General features: G+C 41.6%; 2 protein-coding genes across 40 annotated transcripts in view; one reads left to right on the top strand and one right to left on the bottom strand.

Moving 5' to 3' along the window:
* Window positions 1–1,809: 1,809 nt before the first annotated feature.
* The window catches only part of LOC122299062 (probable disease resistance protein At4g27220), a 90,313-nt gene continuing 71,235 nt past the window's right edge, over window positions 1,810–20,887 (bottom strand). For 14 of the 39 annotated variants that reach the window (XM_043108939.1, XM_043108937.1, XM_043108955.1 and 11 more), the window contains 3 exons: window positions 14,515–14,630; window positions 13,751–13,899; window positions 4,651–5,125 (listed from right to left, as the gene is read on the bottom strand). The gene's annotated coding sequence lies outside the window, so the exon portion shown is untranslated. Of the gene's footprint in view, window positions 1,974–4,650; window positions 5,126–13,750; window positions 13,996–14,498; window positions 14,631–20,887 lie in introns of those variants that run through there. The other 25 variants (XM_043108952.1, XM_043108950.1, XM_043108947.1 and 22 more) reach the window with 11 other exon arrangements.
* LOC122299590 lies at window positions 14,777–19,791 on the top strand. Its single transcript, XM_043109974.1, has 4 exons — window positions 14,777–14,848; window positions 15,134–15,608; window positions 15,785–18,534; window positions 18,697–19,791. The coding sequence occupies exons 1-4, from the start codon at window positions 14,777–14,779 to the stop codon at window positions 19,789–19,791; spliced, it is 4,392 nt and encodes a 1,463-aa protein (XP_042965908.1).

Here is a 20,887-nt window from a genome sequence, read left to right on the forward strand (position 1 = left end):
GTCTTGTTAATGTATCACATCTTTTGTTTGCAGATGATACTCTTTTCTTTTGTGAAGCAATCCCTAACCAGATTCGAATTTTGAAGGCCCTTCTCCTTTGTTTTGAAGTAACTTCCGGATTGAACGTTAATTTGGGAAAATCTGAGATGGTGCCTATTGGAAGTGTTCGGCATATTAGACAGTTGGCTAGCATTTTGGGATGTACGACTACATCCTTACCCATGACTTATCTGGGACTTCCATTGGGGGCGACCTCGAGAGCGGCTTCTTTATGGGACCCAGTTATTGAGAAAGTGGAACGTAGGCTAGCTGGATGGAAGAGATTATATTTGTCAAAAGGTGGGCGGATTACATTAATTAAGAGCACTCTTTCTAACCTACCCACCTATTTCTTGTCTTTGTTTCCTATTCCAGCAAATGTTGCATTTCGGTTGGAGAAACTTCAAAGGGATTTCTTGTGGGGTGGAATGGGTGCGGAACAAAAATTTCACCTTGTTAGGTGGGATAAAGTATGTAGCACTATCTCGAATGGGGGTTTGGGCATTAGAGATATGAGAACTTTCAATCGGGCGTTACTAGGCAAATGGCTGTGGAGATATCACAAGGAACCTGAAGCCTTGTGGAAGACGGTTATAGAGAGTAAATATGGGGGCCTATGGGGGGGGTGGTGTACAAAAGAAGTGAGAGGAGCGCATGGAGTGGGTTTGTGGCTACATATAAGAAAAGGGTGGGAGGTCTTCATTCGTTATACTCGAATCCGTTTGGGAGGAGGAACCCGTATCAAGTTTTGGTACGACACTTGGTGTGATAACGTGGCACTAAAGGAATCTTTTCCTTCACTATTCAGAGTTGCAAGAGATATTGATGCCTCAGTAGCAGATGTACTGGAAAGATCAGGGGAACAAATTCAATGGAATATCATATTCAGTAGGGTGGCACAAGATTGGGAGTTGAGCAGTATAGAAGCCTTTTATAGCCTTTTGTATGCTACTAAACCGGACAATTCACAGGATAGTTTATGGTGGATACCTACAGCTAAAGGTACTTTTTTGGTGCGCTCTTTTTATAAGTCTCTTGCTCAAGAGACACCTATTCAGTTCCCGTGGCGAAAGATATGGAGACATAAGGCACCACCCAAAGTAGCTTTTTTTGTGTGGACTGCAGCGTTGGGTAAGATTCTCACAACTGATAATTTGAGGAAGCGCAGGGTAATCATCGCAGATTGGTGCTGCATGTGTAGAAAGGGAGGTGAATCGGTGAACCATCTCTTAATTCACTGTGATGTAGCGAGTAGGCTATGGAATGAGGTACTTGGTAGAATGGATTTGGCTTGGGCTATGCCGGAGACGGTGGTCGGGGTTTTGGCCAGTTGGAAAAACTTGAGAGGAAATCAACAGATAAAAGCAGTATGGAAGATGATCCCTATATGCATCATGTGGTGTTTATGGAGAGAGCGCAATGACAGGACGTTCGAGGACAAAGAGAGATCTTTGGAGGAATTGATAGTTTTTTTCTTTAGAACTCTTTGTACATGGACTGTGGCGGTTGATTTCAATGGTTTGGGGCTACATGAGTTCCTTATATCCATTGTTCATACCTAGCTGTGGTTTCTAATCTTGTATCAGGCTTTTGCCTTCTTTTGATAATATAATTTTTTTACTTATCAAAAAAAAAAAAAAAAAATGTTTTAATGAATAGGAAATTTAGTAAAAATGCTTAACAAACAAGTGCTCGAGTTTAGTACTTGCATTGCGAGGTAAGGCCTAATGTTATCCTGAACAACGATCCCGCCAAAGCGAGCAAGTGCCAGAGTCTGACACTCGTGCCTTAAATGAGCGTTTGAGTCTAACACTTGTGCCACAAACAAGCTCTTCAGTCTAATCACGATCGACATCGATGGCAAATAAGCATTTGAGTGTAACACTCACACTGCAAGGTAACAACTAAAGCATGCTACCCTGGTCTCTGGTGACCTAACAACCGTGATTATTGTGTCAATACAATTAAATTTATGCAATTGAATAAAATAGAGACCACCTTTTCTACAAAAAACCACTTGATATAAACGAGCAATAGAATAAATTAACATGACTGATCCAACAAAATATTACCACAGCCAATTTAGAAATCCGTCTGCATTAAATCCAAATTATCAAATTTACTAAAAGAAATTGCATAACAATGCTGCAAAACTGGCACTTGGGTTTGAAACTTTAAGAGGGAAGATATTATTTGAAAAATAGATATTTATTGCATTCTTCCTCTCCGTATTGTTTTGGGCTGTGAGTCCGCTCTGCCCTTCCCAATAGAATAACAACATGCAATTGAGACAAAAACCTTCAGTCCAAATAACATAACCTAAAATAAAGGAGTACAGTAAATAATCCCCATAAGTTTTCAGTATAGGAGGCTGCTGCTGCCTGGTCCTACAGTAATTGAGCAGCGTGTTTTTTTCTATTCTTCTAGCATGGTCTATTGTGGAAAGTTTGTATTTCAATGCAGACCAAAAATAAAACTTACATGGTTAGGAGACATACCAATTGAGAAGAATGAGAGCCAACCGAACCGAGCACATTCTCCATTATATAATCAGACTCCACCTACCACTAACCCAAAGGCATTTAATAGCCATCGAAAACTGGTACGCAATATCCACTGGATATTTATTGGCCATCCACAATCACTCTCGCTTGATGGCAGCAATAGACAAGTTGTTGAGCTTCAGCCTTTAAATTCCATGGACCATGCATGACAGCTAGCTGCATTGACAGGTACGGCCGAAAGCTAGAGATTGCTACTATATATGCATCGTTAGCATCTCTGTAATTCTTATCCGAATTATATTATCTAAATCAGAAGTGATCAGATCAGAAAATAGGCATTATGTGTAATTATGTGTACCTCTCTGTATTGAACCATGCAATTGGCCGATTAAGTACTTACTCAAGAGAATCTCAATTGAAGAGAAAGCATCTTGGTTTGCAACAAGATCAAACTAATTACGAACCAATCTATTAGCCTTAATTTCTACAGAAAATATAACTTGAACTGTTTTTTGTAAGCAATCTCATGAATGGATATGTAAGCAAGTGCAGATTCACTTTCTACAATAGCAACTCAATATATAATATATCATTTCATTAAGTTCGATAAAAGAAAAAAAAGAAATTAAGATAAACTAAAAAAGAATAAAAGGAGAATGGCAAAGAGAATGTGCTCTTGCTTGGCCATTGTGCCATCAAAAGGTCTTTCATTTGCATATTTGCCTTCATTAATTCTCTTCACATCATATAGAGGAGTTCACAGTGACACAATATTTCGTTTTTCAGGCTGAGAGGGTGAAGGAAAGGTTTTAAGCGAACGTAAGTACGTACTTGTTAAACTCAATGGCTAATTATTGACTAACAAGATCTGTCTTGCATGCATGCAATTGGAAAAATAAACTGAGCTATGGCTAATAAATTAATGAAATCTAATCAATTTCCATTTTTTATTATTTAAAAGTGATAATAAAGGCTTTTAGCTTTAATTTGTTTTTTCCTTAACCAGAGTAGATGATTATGTTTTACCAAAACTTGAGATGAAAAACAGCAAACAGTTTTTCATATGTTGGTAGGCTGCATCACACTCAAATTCTCGTGGGTCTTATGTATATATATTCTTGAGTTCGTTCCAATTTATAACAAGGCAATATGCAGTTTCTAGAACTGGACTATCTTTTTTTGCATTAGACTGTCTTATTTGGTTAAGAAATTGAAAAAGCATCTCAATTAGAGAAGAATAGCCTGGTAATTAAATGACAAACAGCAGACCTGAAAATAAGAGCCTTTTCAAATGACAAGAGAGTAGAGGTCTTGATATATATATCGAGAGTAGGTGAATAGCAGAATATTCACAACAGTCCAAAGATGTAAAACAAGCTCTATATTTTCCCATTAGCCTGTTTATTCAATGAACTTTAAACAATGTTCTTCGGAGTGCTTCAACCTTCCCATTAGCCTGTTTATTCAACGAACCTTTCGGTCCTAGTAGACTAATGGCTTCACCCCTATCCCTTTAACAGAATCAAATTTCTGGTTACAGAAACATATACTGTCATATGGATTGAAAAACAAACCGTGTGGGTTTGTAATTGCTTAATGTCTACTTGCAAAACAATGAGGCTTTTTCTTTGTTTCCAATTTTCAAGTTAAAGCAAAGAAATTCACTAGTACAAAGGCAAATCAATTTTCATATTGGACATTGCAGCAGAACTCACTGCAAAAATAATTCATTGCCACAACCAAGCGACCAAAAAGTAATACCATTTTCATTGGCAGAATTTTTATGCAACCTGTCTCAAGCAGGCCTAACAACCCTCTAGAACCTCTGTTTTGGGATGAGTTATGAGTGCTAAAAACTTCCAAAAAATGTACTGACACGAATTATGAGTAATATTTTTCAAGCTGTCTCTTTCCGAGAGAGAGAATTATGAATTAGTGTTGAATTAGTAGATAGATTAGCCAGACTAGATTTGAATCTTTTAACTGATTAAAGTGTTGCAGTACCATATACACTAACTGCAGATAGATTTGAATCTTTTGCTGATGAAAAAAATCTACCCTTTTGCAATATACATCCCAAACTATGAAAAGTTGTGGAGGAAAAACAGAAAGAAGAAAAACAAGAGTTAGGGGCATATTTTAAGTAATCACACCCCAACTAGCAATGTACTCATTTTAAGCTTAACTTGACTTTGGTCTTCTATGAGATTCAAACGGGGAGTAATCATTGAATAGGGCATTTTCAAACTTTCAACTTCTAATAACTCCAATATTTAGAACAGATACAGTATAGAATTTGAAAATGAATACCATTAATTTTATACTACACAGCTCCATTTGTGTGTTCTGTGTGGGAGCCTCTCCAACTTTATACTAGTCATCTAACTAGCAACACCATTTCCCCAAATTTGAAGAAAAAACCACTGCAGAGGGTTTGGTTGTCCATCTTTCTCCAAAAATGCAGTAGGTACAGGTAGCACTGGAGGTAAATGCCGATGAAAAGCATCACTTGTAGCCACAACACCATCATCTTTCTCAATCGATTCTCCCAGGTCCATTGCTCTTGGTTTAAACTGGAAATGCTGATTAATTAAGTTAAATCAATCGACTTTACAAGAGAAGTGTGTAAAGTTGATTAAATTCTACTTAATAACAGTTTGAGCTTTCTTATCCAATCATAAAGCAAAACTGACCACATACAGCAAAACACTGGGGACACAACCAATCATGAGGGCATTCCATTAAACAAATTCTAAAAAATAGGCATAGTGCAGTGACATTTTTTTTTTTTTTTTAATTCTTTTTTTTTTTAATTTTTATTTATTTTTTTTTTTAAGAGGATGGGCCACATGTCCAAGAGTGACCCCGCCCCAATTTCATACAAAAAAAACCCTCACGTATGGCGGAGGAAAACCATAGAACAAAGCAAACACTTGGGGGGCTACAAGAAGCACCCAAAACCCAAGTGTAAAAAAGATATATTAAGCTAAAGCCAGAACCATACAACAAAGAAAGCCAAAATAAGATCCGTGTTTTACTTTCTGAGTGCATACAGACCCATTTTGTCTACTTTTAATATTCCTTTTAGTATGTGAGGAACATCGTTGAAATTAGCCCAAGTTGCAGATTTCTTTTCCGAAGCCAAGCGGGCCAGAAAATCTGCCCCTGCATTACCTTCTCTAAAGACATGCATCACCTTAAATACCAATGTATTTAGAATGTCCTGTATTTCTTCCCAGTAGTCTTCAAGGTACCATATGCTACATCTCCCTCCTCTCAACCAATTTGCAACTAACAAAGAGTCCACTTCAATCTCTATTTTCTCAAGTGCTAAATCCTTACAATATTTTAGCCCATAATACAACGCTCGTAGTTCGGCTTCATTATTAGTCCCAACCTCCATCTCTTTTGCGTAGGCCCACATCATACGACCCTTATCATCACGAATTATGCCACCAGCGCCCATCTGACCCGGATTGCCCAAGGAGCTCCCATCCACATTAAGTTTAGCCCACCCCACACTTGGCTTGTTCCATTTCACCAAACAAGGTGATGTATTATGTCCCACTTTCATCGGGATACCAAGGTTACGTAAAACTTTGTCATCCCCATCACTAAACCTTTTGCTGGTGCGTAATCTTAAACCAACCCAAGCTAAGGCAGCTTTTATAGTCCCCCACAATCGATCCCCATTTTGCATCTTCCCTTCCATACGAGCTTTACATCTCCAAACCCAAAGAGACCAAGTTATAATAACAGGAACAATGCCTAGAAGCGTACCTTTTTGGGTTGAAAGTGATGCTTTGCGAAACCATAGTTCCATATTTGCCTTCCACGGTCTCCTATGATCATACGGCATGCCCATAAGTATAGAAGCGCGTCTCCATACGTCTGAAGCAACCTTCCCTGTAGCAAGGACATGGTCTTGATCTTCTATACACCTATGCTCACAACACTCGCATCTGGAAGCTAGGGGAATTCCCAGGTGTCGAATGCGAACATCCACACTAAGGCTATGGTTCAAAGCTTTCCAGATTGTAATCGAATACTTCTTGGGAAGGGCGGGGTGCCATATCCAGTTTGCCCATTCCGATTTTGGCGCGTGAACCCGAATACACTCCCAAGCCGACTTAGATGAAAAGACCCCATTCAAAGCCGGTTTCCAAACTAGCACATCAGTGCCTTCTTTGTGTGCCCCTAGGCTATTTAGAATTTCTTCTGCTTTTGTTTCCCCCACCAGACGTATTAGCAAATTCACATCCCAGCCATTCTGTATTCTGCACTCCCTTACCCTTAAAGACGATTGTGCAGTCATCTCGCAAGACTCTACCAAAGGGCCAGTCTTTAACCAAGGATCCCGCCAAAAGGAAACCTGTCCTTCCCTAACCCGCCACCAAGCATTATTAAGAATATTCGGAACCATGGTCATTATACACCTCCAGAGAGGTGATCCTTTAGTGTTATCAACTAATGTCACATGTTCTCCTTTACAGTATTTCTTCCTGAAAAAATTTGCCCATAGAGAATCACTGGATAACAGATTCCAAGCAAGCTTCATAAATAGTGAAGACTGAACTTCTTCAAATTTTCTTAAGCCCAGTCCCCCTTCCTTGGTCGGCATACAAACCTTTTTCCAGGCCACCCACTTACGTTTCTGTTTGCCATTTGAGATACCCCAGAAGAAATTACTCATAATCCTGTTTAGCGAAGATACCACTTTCTTGGGAGTATGTAACACTGAGAGTAGATGGACCGGGATGCTTGATACCACATGGCGTAGTAAAAGAAGACGAGCACCTGCTGATAGGAGCCTATTTTGCCACCCCTCTAGACGATCACGGATACGGTTCATTAAATCCTCAAAATAAGACACCTTTAACCTTCCACTAAATAGAGGGACACCCAGGTATTTAACCGGAAATAGTCCTTCCGAGAAGGAGGTCAACTGAAGGATATTTCTTTTTCGGACCGAGTTGACATACTTGGGGAAAAAAATGGAAGACTTCTCCTTACTAACCACTTGACCCGACCAGCTTTCATACAAGGCAAATACGTCAGAAATGGCTTGCAGGGAAGCTCTACCCCCGTTTGCAAAGACCACTATATCATCAGCATAAAATAAATGGGAGATCAGGGGTGTGCCCCGAGGGTGGGAGTAAGGTGCAATTTTATCCATCTCAAAATTATGTTTTATCAAGCGAGACAAGGTTTCTTGAACTAATATGAACAAGTAAGGGGACAAAGGGTCACCTTGACGCAATCCACGACCACTGGGGAAGAAACCTTTAGCCGACCCATTCATGACCACTGAGAACCATGGAGTCGAAATGCATTGTCTGATTAATTCACAGAACCGGGTTGAGAAACCAAAAGATGTCATAACATGTAATAAGAAATCCCAGTCAAGACTATCGTACGCTTTGGCTATGTCGACTTTGATGAGAACATTTCCCCCACGGACCTTTCTGTTTATCATATGGATCATTTCTTGGGCCAAAGTGATGTTTTCAAAGATGCTTCTCCCTGGCAAGAAAGCCCCTTGCTCAGGAGATATAATTCTGCTTAGGATAGGGGACATCCGTCGCACAAGAATTTTTGCAAATACCTTGTATATGACCGAGCACAAACTTATGGGTCGAAACTTATCAAAACCTGTGGGTTGTTGCATTTTCGGAATGAGAGCGATGTACGAAGCTGAATAGAATCTTGGCATTGGGACCCCACTATACATGTCTCTAACTGCTGCCACCACATCAGCTTCAACCAAATCCCAACATACTCTATAGAATCCTGAGCCAAAACCATCAAGGCCAGGACTACTGTCCACAGGGATGGAAAACATAGCCTCTTTTACCTCTTGGATCGAAGGAAACTTCAGGAGGCTATCATTCTCCTCTTCTAGAATAGTTATCTGAACATAGGTCGACAAATCTGGAAGATCTCTATGAGGTCTCGCTTGTAGGAATGTGCTAAAGAAATCCACTGCACCTGAATGAATGGATTCCGGAGTGGTCAGATGTGAACCATCCCGACATCGCATCTCCTGAACTACAGGCTTGGATCGTGAAACATAGGTCCTGAAGAATTGTGCCGATGCCTCCCCTTTTTCTGTCCAGTTAATCTTTGCTTGTTGGTTTAGTCTAATCTCTTCTCTCTGAAGCCATGTATCAAGATTTTCTCTAGCAACTACCAATTCTGATTCTACAGATTCCGAAAAACCAATCTGTAGTTGGTTTTCTAAATCCTCTATCTGCTTCTCTAGATTCTGTATGTTGGTTTCAGTGTGCCCGAAAACTCGCCTGTTCCACTCCTTTAAGATCCCTTTCATTTTCTTCAATTTGGTAGTCAAACTGAAAATACCCCTGGGCAAAATTGGCTCGTTCCACGCATTCTTTACCACATCTATGAAGTTCTCATGAGAGGCCCACATTTGTTGGAACTTAAAGGGGGTGGGGCCATACCGAGTATGAAGGGATTTTAGGACAAACGACATTGGGGCATGGTCCGAAGTCGTGCGAGCCAAGTACCTGCAAAAGGCATCTGGTAAAGAGGTGACAGCCAGTGAGTTCATCATACATCTATCAATCTTAGACCAACTTCTAGAGAGACCCCTCTGACCATTGCACCAAGAGAATTTACTTCCTACTGACTTCATTTCCATGAGTCCACAAGTATCAATAAACTCATTAAAATCATCCATAGCAATCCTCAAACGAGGTCGCCCGCCTCTTCTCTCCTCCTCCCTACGAGTAATGTTGAAATCTCCAAGGCATAGCCAAGGAATATCTTGCACGGCATCCAAATGTAACGACCTCCAGAGTTCTCGCCTTTCCAAATAACTACATCTGGCATAAACTACTGATATGACATAATGTTGAGAATTTATAACCAAAGAAATGGTGATGTGTTGGGAGCTGAAATTAGTGACTGTGATATGTAAGCCACCTCCCCAAAGCACCCAGAGTTTCCCACCAGCACACTGATTGGAGAAACTGTGTTCAAACTTCAGTGTATTTTTCAACATATCCAAACTATTCTCATCTGCAAAAGGTTCAGCAAGCATAATTAAATTTAATTTCAACTTTCTGACCATCTTACCCAGTCTTATCCGAGATGATTTGAGTCCCCGGATATTCCAATATAATGGACTACAATTCATAGATTCAGGCATACGGGCTTGCGAGGAACCCGAGTTGAGCTTCTGAGTTTTTTCCTACCCTTTCCTTGAGTTTTCTCTTTTGTTTCATCACTGTCCGATGGGTATTGTTTATTTTTACTCAGGTGTTCCGCAATTCCATTTTCTGGTTCCGAGTAACTTTCTTCGGCCCTACCGTCTTGCATGTTTCCGGGATTATATAGGTCCCCTTGTCCGGTATCTTGCGACTCTTGAACAAACATTTCCTCTGGCCTGGTTTCCGGCACCATTTCCACACTTATTTCATCACTACCCACAATGACATCCCCATTTAATCGAATGAGCAAATTTGCAGTCTGTTCCCCTATCGGTGAGAGTTTCGGAGTTTCACGAGAATTGCCTTGAGCTTTCGTTACTTGATTTTCAGTGTTTCTCATCACTACTTCCTGTTCCCTTTCATACGACCACAGTTCCACTGTATTTACCTCCCTGTTAGCATGATCGTGCACCTCTTCTCTTTCCGTCAAAGGCTTTTCTGTTATAGGTTTCTTCCCTGTAGCCGAGTTGGTCCCCATTCTCGGAATTTCAGTTTCTGTCTCTTGGGTTGGTTCAGCAGTCATTGATTCAGTATTTCGGCAGTTCAGCAATTCAGTAATTACTGGGTAGTTATTCTCACCATTTTTCCGGTTAGCTACCTCCCCATTTCCGTTCGGCAATTCGACAAGTCATTGATAACTGGTTCATTATTTTCACCATTTTTCCCGTAAGCTGCTTCCCCCATTTCCGACCACACCACTAATTCGTTAGCCCCTGTTTCGGCCTCTACGTCTTCAGCCTGTATAATTGGTTTTTCCACATCCATTTCCATCATACAATTTCCTGCTTCCCTTTGTAACCCCACGGTATTATTCCTCTTTAAACCACTCGGGCCGGCACCTCCAATTTCAACCCATTTCATCTTCGGTAAGAACTCTGTTTCTTTACCTTCTTCTTCTTCATTTATTAAATTCTGAATCTGACTAATTTTTTTATTTTCCTCCCTTTCTTTTCCCTTTATAACTCCAATGTTCCTGGCCCCCTCTTTCCGTTTACACTTCTGAAAATTGTGGCCTTGGACTCTACAATTTGAGCAATAAGCAGGGAGTGTTTCACACTCTATCTTCACGTACAATCTGGAGCAATGGTTGGGCGTGCCAATCCAGATTCCTCGGATTGGTTCTACAGCAGCATCCATCTCCAAACAAACCCTTGCTCCGTCCGTCTTGGTGGCGCATCTTGTGGCATTGTCACGGCGTAGAAAACGCCCAAGAGGAGAAGTAATATTTTTCAACATAGATTCATGGTAAAAGTTAGGAGGCAAACCTGGAAGGAAAACCCACACCGGGACAAGGGATGGTTCGGCCTCCTCATCAAATTCTGGGTGCCAGTGGAAGCCTCGGTAAGGAGCTCCATTAACGTCCGTTGCTTCCCTCGAAAAAGCCTTGACAAAATCCGGTTCATTTGAGAACCGAATGAACACGTTTCTAGCTCTTCTCATAGCCGAAATCACAGGTTGAAACTCTAAGCCCCATCTATTCCGAATGAAGGCACGGATGACATCTAGTGATGGCCTTTGCTTGAGAAACTTCAAAACCATGGAGTATTTGAAAGGTACAGCAGACCTCTCAATTTCCTCTTTGGAAAAAAACACACAAATTTCCCCATCAACAACCTTTGCCGGACGAAATGAAATTTCGACCTCCGGTAATGGCTGAGGGGATTGAGCCACCATATCTGCAAAATTTCTCTGCCGTCCAGCGTTCGCTGTTGGCCCAGGACCCCCAGCGGCAGCCATACGGCGCTGCCCTAGGTTCAAAGTTGAAAAACTAGTTCACCGACCCCGTCCAAAGCGCCGATCAGAGAGAGAGGAAGAGGAAGCTCCCCCTTATTTCGTTCCACCGGCTAAGAACCCCATCCCTCATCAAGAAGCTTCCCCCGATCCTCTGCCTCCCCCTTCGATCCTCTGCCTTCCCGGCCGAACTCCGATCTGAGAAGAGGAAACTGGCAGGATCCAACGATCACGGTGAGCTCAAAACCGATCTGTATCGCCGATCTTCACACACCAAACCAAGCTCTGCCTCTCTCGATCCTCTGCCTCCCCCTTCAATCCTCTGCCTTCCCCGGCCGAGCTCCTTCCGTCGCCGATTTGACCCGGATCGGAAGGACCCGCCGGTGCTCCCACTCCGCCGACCTCAGCTACGACCCCTCCAGTTACGCCCCTTGCCGGGCAAGAGACCACCTCGGCTTCACTCGGGATCGCGTCTGGATGGGAGGAGTTGAGATCTGGTTCGACGCTGAAAAGGGTAGCGGCCGAGCTCAGTGACACGCCGATCTGAGAGAGGTCGCGTCTCGCCGCGTGAAAAGCTCCGATCCAGGTAGCGGCCGAGCTCAGAGACACGCCGATCTGAGAGAGAGGATCGGGATCGGGATCAAGGGCTAGATCCAGTTGGGATCGGGATCAAGAGAGAGGATCGGGATCGCGTCTCGCCGCGTTGTCGATAAGTGTTTGAAAAGTGCAGTGACATACAATGCAAGATTGATTAGTTTAATTTCAAAGAGAGAGAGTGCGAGAGAGAGGCGTCACACATTTCTAAAGAGAAAATGCAAAGAGTAAGTTTCAAATGAAAATATAGAAACTATGGTGTAGTGTAAGCAAAACCATTTTAAAGGAAAAATTTTGGCACGTATTGCTTTTTCGAAAAAATGATGCATGGCATAATTTATCATTTAGGAAAAAACTAAAATATAACAAAGGCGGAAAAAAAAAATCTATGGCATGGATACAACCTATGAGGCTTTCAAATGTTCCACAGGACCACAATAATAAGAAGAGCAGGGGAAGCAATATGCCAGATTCATATGTCATTTGAAATATCCACATTTAGGTTGCTAGCAAACATCTTGTTTATATCCATATTGAAGAAGTTTATATCCATATTGAAGAAGGCCATACAACCACTTGGAAAAAAAAAAAAAAAAAAAAAAACTTCCTTAAATTATTGTCCAGAGTTAAAGGCCTCAAATGAGAGAGGGAATCACTCATACAATAGTAGGTAAGTAGGAGTTGAAAATTTGTATTTAAAATAATTAAAATTTCTCTTCTAGGAGGAAAAAAATGATTACTGCATTTGGATATGGAAACATTCTGTTGCAACAAGGCAAAAAGACTGAGCTCATGAAGATCAATTAGGCCCTATTGTTTCTCCTATGATTTATCTGACCTAGACAATAAATTAGAGCTTGTCTTCCCTTTTTTGGGGAGTTTTGCTCAATGTTTTAATGAATAGGAAATTTAGTAAAAATGCTTAACAAACAAGTGCTCGAGTTTAGTACTTGCATCGCCAGGTAATGCCTACCTAATGTTATCCCTAAGAACGATCCCTGCCTAAGCGAGCAAGTGCTAGAGTCTGATACTCGTGCCTTAAACGAGCGTTAGAGTCTAACACATGTGCCACAAACAAGCTCTTCAGTCTAACACTCGTGTTGTAGGTAAATTATAAGCGTTTGAGTGTAACACTCCCGCTGGAAGGTAACAACTAAAGCATGCTAACCTGGTATCTGGTGACCTTACACTGTGATTATTGTGTCAGTACAATTAAATTTATTCAATTGAATAAAATAGAGACCACCTTTTCTAGAAAAAAAATACACCATCAGATTAAGGAAAAGTCTACTCGCAGTCATGTGACTGCAGTCCCTAGGTATCGCGTTGGTTTGATGAAACGGGGTGTTTAGCCCAAAAGGAAATCTGTTGGGGAACTTGAAACGATCGCTTTGGGTGTGGGTGGGAAAAGAAAACACAAAGACCAGGAATTGTCCACCCATACTAATGTCATATTGGTGAACCATTTTGAGGGAGTGGACATTCATGCTGAATGCCATTTTCTTTTCCTATTTCTCGTCCTCATTTTTTTTTTTTTTTAAAGAAACAAAAATCATGGAAAAGTGTTTATTTTTGGCTTCAGGGGAACAAAAAGGAAGACCCAAAAGAAGATTCGTGACAACATTAATTGTAAGATTAGAATTCACTAACCGAGTCCCTCATTTGTCTGAATGTAATGATTGTACCCTCCAACAAATGGGAAAAATCCAAAAGCAGCAGCAAAGAAATATAATCCCCATAAGGAAGAACTTCTTTGGCTGAGGATAGCACTTTCCCAGCACTGCTTTTGCTGCCTTAGTCTGCAGGGTGAAGTGTTAAAACCATTAAGAAATTGCTCTTATCAAACTGCAACATAGCAGCCTCTCACTGTGATATACTTTGATATCATCAGGATTCTAGAATCAAAGAGAAAAATGGTAACTTCACCAGCACTTGATATAAACAAACAATAGAATAAATTAACATGACTGATCCAACAAAATATTACCACAGCCAAGTTTAGAAAACCGTCAGCATTAAATCCAAATTATCAAGTTTTACTAAAAGAAATCGGATAATAATGCTGCTAAGCTGGTACTTGGGTGTGAAACTTTAAGAGGGAAGATATTATTTGAAAAATAGATATTTATTGCATTTTTCCTCTCAGTATTGTTTTGGGCTGTGAGTCCGCGCTGCCATTTTCAATAGAATAACAACATGCGTTTGAGACAAAAACCTTCAATCCAAATAACACAACCTAAAATAAAGGAGTACAGTAAATAATCCCCATAAGTTTTCAGCATAGGAGGCTGCTGCTGCTTGGTCCTACAGTAATTGCGCAGAGTGTTTTTTTCTATTCTTCTAGCATGGTCTATCGTGGAAAGTTTGTATTTCAATGCTGACCAAATATAAAACTTACATGTGAGGAGACATACCAATTGAGAAGAATGAGAGTCAACCAAACCAAGCAAATGCTCAATATCCTCGGAATGAAAAACCTTGTGGCAAACTGGGCAGACTCCCATATTCTCTCCCATTGCTCCATGTGGGTCTAAAAAAATTGGATCAGTTAGGATAGATCATTAACATGGCAGAAAATTAGAACTGATGAGAATATTTTCTCATCACATCACCCCATGCAAGACAAGTTCTTAAGTGCCAGCAAGCACCACTATTGGCAACCAAAAAAATCTGGATATGGGGACCAAAAGGCTCCACAAGTCAAACAGAAATTATGTCCCTTATCAAGATGATGAACCATTTGAATGTGTACATGCCTATCAAGATGATGAACATGAGTCTATATCAATTATCAGAATTGCTTAGGGTCAGGAAGTAATTGGTAGCTATATAAGTAGCAGCTTGTCCCCATTTCACATACTGTGCTTTGCCTCCATACGCATCCCAGTTGTTAATAAACGATAGTATGAGCCGGATCTAAGGGTCTTTCAAACACTTATCGACAACGCGGCGAGACGCGATCCCGACCCTCTCTCTTGATCCCGATCCCAACTGGATCTAGCCCTTGATCCCGATCCCGATCCTCTCTCTCAGATCGGCGTGTCTCTGAGCTCGGCCGCTACCCGGATCGGAGCTTTTCACGCGGCGAGACGCGACCTCTCTCAGATCGGCGTGTCACTGAGCTCGGCCGCTACCCTTTTCAGCGTCGAACCAGATCTCAACTCCTCCCATCCAGACGCGATCCCGAGTGAAGCCGAGGTGGTCTCTTGCCCGGCAAGGGGCGTAACTGGAGGGGTCGTAGCTGAGGTCGGCGGAGTGGGAGCACCGGCGAGTCCTTCCGATCCGGGTCAAATCGGCGACGGAAGGAGCTCGGCCGTATGCCTGAATCGGGCAAGGGGACCGAAGAAAGTTACCGGACAAGGGGACCTATATAATCCCGGAAACATGCAAGACGGTAGGGCCGAAGAAAGTTACTCGGAACCAGAAAATGGAATTGCGGAACACCTGAGTAAAAATAAACAATACCCATCGGACAGTGATGAAACAAAAGAGAAAACTCAAGGAAAGGGTAGGAAAAAACTCAGAAGCTCAACTCGGGTTCCTCGCAAGCCCGTATGCCTGAATCTATGAATTGTAGTCCATTATATTGGAATATCCGGGGACTCAAATCATCTCGGATAAGACTGGGTAAGATGGTCAGAAAGTTGAAATTAAATTTAATTATGCTTGCTGAACCTTTTGCAGATGAGAATAGTTTGGATATGTTGAAAAATACACTGAAGTTTGAACACAGTTTCTCCAATCAGTGTGCTGGTGGGAAACTCTGGGTGCTTTGGGGAGGTGGCTTACATATCACAGTCACTAATTTCAGCTCCCAACACATCACCATTTCTTTGGTTATAAATTCTCAACATTATGTCATATCAGTAGTTTATGCCAGATGTAGTTATTTGGAAAGGCGAGAACTCTGGAGGTCGTTACATTTGGATGCCGTGCAAGATATTCCTTGGCTATGCCTTGGAGATTTCAACATTACTCGCAGGGAGGAGGAGAGAAGAGGCGGGCGACCTCGTTTGAGGATTGCTATGGATGATTTTAATGAGTTTATTGATACTTGTGGACTCATGGAAATGAAGTCAGTAGGAAGTAAATTCTCTTGGTGCAATGGTCAGAGGGGTCTCTCTAGAAGTTGGTCTAAGATTGATAGATGTATGATGAACTCACTGGCTGTCACCTCTTTACCAGATGCCTTTTGCAGGTACTTGGCTCGCACGACTTCGGACCATGCCCCAATGTCGTTTGTCCTAAAATCCCTTCATACTCGGTATGGCCCCACGCCCTTTAAGTTCCAACAAATGTGGGCCTCTCATGAGAACTTCATAGATGTGGTAAAGAATGCGTGGAACGAGCCAATTTTGCCCAGGGGTATTTTCAGTTTGACTACCAAATTGAAGAAAATGAAAGGGATCTTAAAGGAGTGGAACAGGCGAGTTTTCGGGCACACTGAAACCAACATACAGAATCTAGAGAAGCAGATAGAGGATTTAGAAAACCAACTACAGATTGGTTTTTCGGAATCTGTAGAATCAGAATTGGTAGTTGCTAGAGAAAATCTTGATACATGGCTTCAGAGAGAAGAGATTAGACTAAACCAACAGGCAAAGATTAACTGGACAGAAAAAGGGGAGGCATCGGCACAATTCTTCAGGACCTATGTTTCACGATCCAAGCCTGTAGTTCAGGAGATGCGATGTCGGGATGGTTCACATCTGACCACTCCGGAATCCATTCATTCAGGTGCAGTGGATTTCTTTAGCACATTCCTACAAGCGAGACCTCATAGAGATCTTCCAGATTTGTCGACCTATGTTCATATAACTATTCTAGAAGAGGAGAATGATAGCCTCCTGAAGTTTCCTTCGATCCAAGAGGTAAAAGAGGCTATGTTTTCCATCCCTGTGGACAGTAGTCCTGGCCCTGATGGTTTTGGCTCAGGATTCTATAGAGTATGTTGGGATTTGGTTGAAGCTGATGTGGTGGCAGCAGTTAGAGACATGTATAGTGGGGTCCCAATGCCAAGATTCTATTCAGCTTCGTACATCGCTCTCATTCCGAAAATGCAACAACCCACAGGTTTTGATAAGTTTCGACCCATAAGTTTGTGCTCGGTCATATACAAGGTATTTGCAAAAATTCTTGTGCGACGGATGTCCCCTATCCTAAGCAGAATTATATCTCCTGAGCAAGGGGCTTTCTTGCCAGGGAGAAGCATCTTTGAAAACATCACTTTGGCCCAAGAAATGATCCATATGATAAACAGAAAGGTCCGTGGGGGAAATGTTCTCATCAAAGTCGACATAGCCAAAGCGTACGATAGTCTTGACTGGGATTTCTTATTACATGTTATGACATCTTTTGGTTTCTCAACCCGGTTCTGTGAATTAATCAGACAATGCATTTCGACTCCATGGTTCTCAATGGTCATGAATGGGTCGGCTAAAGGTTTCTTCCCCAGTGGTCGTGGATTGCGTCAAGGTGACCCTTTGTCCCCTTACTTGTTCATATTAGTTCAAGAAACCTTGTCTCGCTTGATAAAACATAATTTTGAGATGGAAAAAATTGCACCTTACTCCCACCCTCGGGGCACACCCCTGATCTCCCATTTATTTTATGCTGATGATATAGTGGTCTTTGCAAACGGGGGTAGAGCTTCCCTGCAAGCCATTTCTGACGTATTTGCCTTGTATGAAAGCTGGTGGGGTAAAGTGGTTAGTAAGGAGAAGTCTTCCATTTTTTTCCCCAAGTATGTCAACTCGGTCCGAAAAAGAAATATCCTTCAGTTGACCTCCTTCTCGGAAGGACTATTTCCGGTTAAATACCTGGGTGTCCCTCTATTTAGTGGAAGGTTAAAGGTGTCTTATTTTGAGGATTTAATGAACCGTATCCGTGATCGTCTAGAGGGGTGGCAAAATAGGCTCCTATCAGCAGGTGCTCGTCTTCTTTTACTACGCCATGTGGTATCAAGCATCCCGGTCCATCTACTCTCAGTGTTACATACTCCCAAGAAAGTGGTATCTTCGCTAAACAGGATTATGAGTAATTTCTTCTGGGGTATCTCAAATGGCAAACAGAAACGTAAGTGGGTGGCCTGGAAAAAGGTTTGTATGCCGACCAAGGAAGGGGGACTGGGCTTAAGAAAATTTGAAGAAGTTCAGTCTTCACTATTTATGAAGCTTGCTTGGAATCTGTTATCCAGTGATTCTCTATGGGCAAATTTTTTCAGGAAGAAATACTGTAAAGGAGAACATGTGACATTAGTTGATAACACTAAAGGATCACCTCTCTGGAGGTGTATAATGACCATGGTTCCGAATATTCTTAATAATGCTTGGTGGCGGGTTAGGGAAGGACAGGTTTCCTTTTGGCGGGATCCTTGGTTAAAGACTGGCCCTTTGGTAGAGTCTTGCGAGATGACTGCACAATCGTCTTTAAGGGTAAGGGAGTGCAGAATACAGAATGGCTAGGATGTGAATTTGCTAATACGTCTGGTGGGGGAAACAAAAGCAGAAGAAATTCTAAATAGCCTAGGGGCACACAAAGAAGGCACTGATGTGCTAGTTTGGAAACCGGCTTTGAATGGGGTCTTTTCATCTAAGTCGGCTTGGGAGTGTATTCGGGTTCACGCGCCAAAATCGGAATGGGCAAACTGGATATGGCACCCCGCCCTTCCCAAGAAGTATTCGATTACAATCTGGAAAGCTTTGAACCATAGCCTTAGTGTGGATGTTCGCATTCGACACCTGGGAATTCCCCTAGCTTCCAGATGCGAGTGTTGTGAGCATAGGTGTATAGAAGATCAAGACCATGTCCTTGCTACAGGGAAGGTTGCTTCAGACGTATGGAGACGCGCTTCTATACTTATGGGCATGCCGTATGATCATAGGAGACCGTGGAAGGCAAATATGGAACTATGGTTTCGCAAAGCATCACTTTCAACCCAAAAAGGTACGCTTCTAGGCATTGTTCCTGTTATTATAACTTGGTCTCTTTGGGTTTGGAGATGTAAAGCTCGTATGGAAGGGAAGATGCAAAATGGGGATCGATTGTGGGGGACTATAAAAGCTGCCTTAGCTTGGGTTGGTTTAAGATTACGCACCAGCAAAAGGTTTAGTGATGGGGATGACAAAGTTTTACGTAACCTTGGTATCCCGATGAAAGTGGGACATAATACATCACCTTGTTTGGTGAAATGGAACAAGCCAAGTGTGGGGTGGGCTAAACTTAATGTGGATGGGAGCTCCTTGGGCAATCCGGGTCAGATGGGCGCTGGTGGCATAATTCGTGATGATAAGGGTCGTATGATGTGGGCCTACGCAAAAGAGATGGAGGTTGGGACTAATAATGAAGCCGAACTACGAGCGTTGTATTATGGGCTAAAATATTGTAAGGATTTAGCACTTGAGAAAATAGAGATTGAAGTGGACTCTTTGTTAGTTGCAAATTGGTTGAGAGGAGGGAGATGTAGCATATGGTACCTTGAAGACTACTGGGAAGAAATACAGGACATTCTAAATACATTGGTATTTAAGGTGATGCATGTCTTTAGAGAAGGTAATGCAGGGGCAGATTTTCTGGCCCGCTTGGCTTCGGAAAAGAAATCTGCAACTTGGGCTAATTTCAACGATGTTCCTCACATACTAAAAGGAATATTAAAAGTAGACAAAATGGGTCTGTATGCACTCAGAAAGTAAAACACGGATCTTATTTTGGCTTTCTTTGTTGTATGGTTCTGGCTTTAGCTTAATATATCTTTTTTACACTTGGGTTTTGGGTGCTTCTTGTAGCCCCCCAAGTGTTTGCTTTGTTCTATGGTTTTCCTCCGCCATACGTGAGGGTTTTTTTTGTATGAAATTGGGGCGGGGTCACTCTTGGACATGTGGCCCATCCTCTTAAAAAAATAAATAAATAAAAATTAAAAAAAAAAAGAATTAAAAAAAAAAAAATGTCACTGCACTATGCCTATTTTTTAGAATTTGTTTAATGGAATGCCCTCATGATTGGTTGTGTCCCCAGTGTTTTGCTGTATGTGGTCAGTTTTGCTTTATGATTGGATAAGAAAGCTCAAACTGTTATTAAGTAGAATTTAATCAACTTTACACACTTCTCTTGTAAAGTCGATTGATTTAACTTAATTAATCAGCATTTCCAGTTTAAACCAAGAGCAATGGACCTGGGAGAATCGATTGAGAAAGATGATGGTGTTGTGGCTACAAGTGATGCTTTTCATCGGCATTTACCTCCAGTGCTACCTGTACCTACTGCATTTTTGGAGAAAGATGGACAACCAAACCCTCTGCAGTGGTTTTTTCTTCAAATTTGGGGAAATGGTGTTGCTAGTTAGATGACTAGTATAAAGTTGGAGAGGCTCCCACACAGAACACACAAATGGAGCTGTGTAGTATAAAATTAATGGTATTCATTTTCAAATTCTATACTGTATCTGTTCTAATGACATACAATGCAAGATCGATTAGTTTAATTTCAGAGAGAGAGAGAGAGAGAGAGAGCCCCCGGGGGGGGGGGGGGGGGGGGTTGTGTGCCGTCACAAACTTCTTAAGAGAAAATGCAAAGAGTAGGTTTCAAATGAAAATATAGAAACAATGGTGTAGTGTAAACAAAACCATTTTTAAGGAGAAATTTTGGCACCGTTTTGCTTTTTTGAAAAAATGATGCATAGCATAATTTATCATTTAGGAAAAACCTAATATAACAAAGAAAAAATAAATAAATCTATCGCATGGATACAATATTTGATGCTTTCAAATGTCCCACCGGACCACAATAATA

Source organism: Carya illinoinensis, chromosome 16 (genome assembly GCF_018687715.1).
Source record: "Carya illinoinensis cultivar Pawnee chromosome 16, C.illinoinensisPawnee_v1, whole genome shotgun sequence".
NCBI lineage: Eukaryota > Viridiplantae > Streptophyta > Magnoliopsida > Fagales > Juglandaceae > Carya > Carya illinoinensis.

Bases quoted from the DNA above. Each gene is read 5' to 3' on its own strand.
- LOC122299590 (XM_043109974.1), top strand. From the start codon at position 14,777: ATGGGGACCAAAAGGCTCCACAAGTCAAACAGAAATTATGTCCCTTAT. The intron at 15,609-15,784 runs GTAGGAAAAAAC...AACCTTTTGCAG, and splicing joins AGAGAAAACTCAAGGAAAGG to ATGAGAATAGTTTGGATATG. The intron at 18,535-18,696 runs GTAAGGGAGTGC...TTTTCATCTAAG, and splicing joins CTGCACAATCGTCTTTAAGG to TCGGCTTGGGAGTGTATTCG.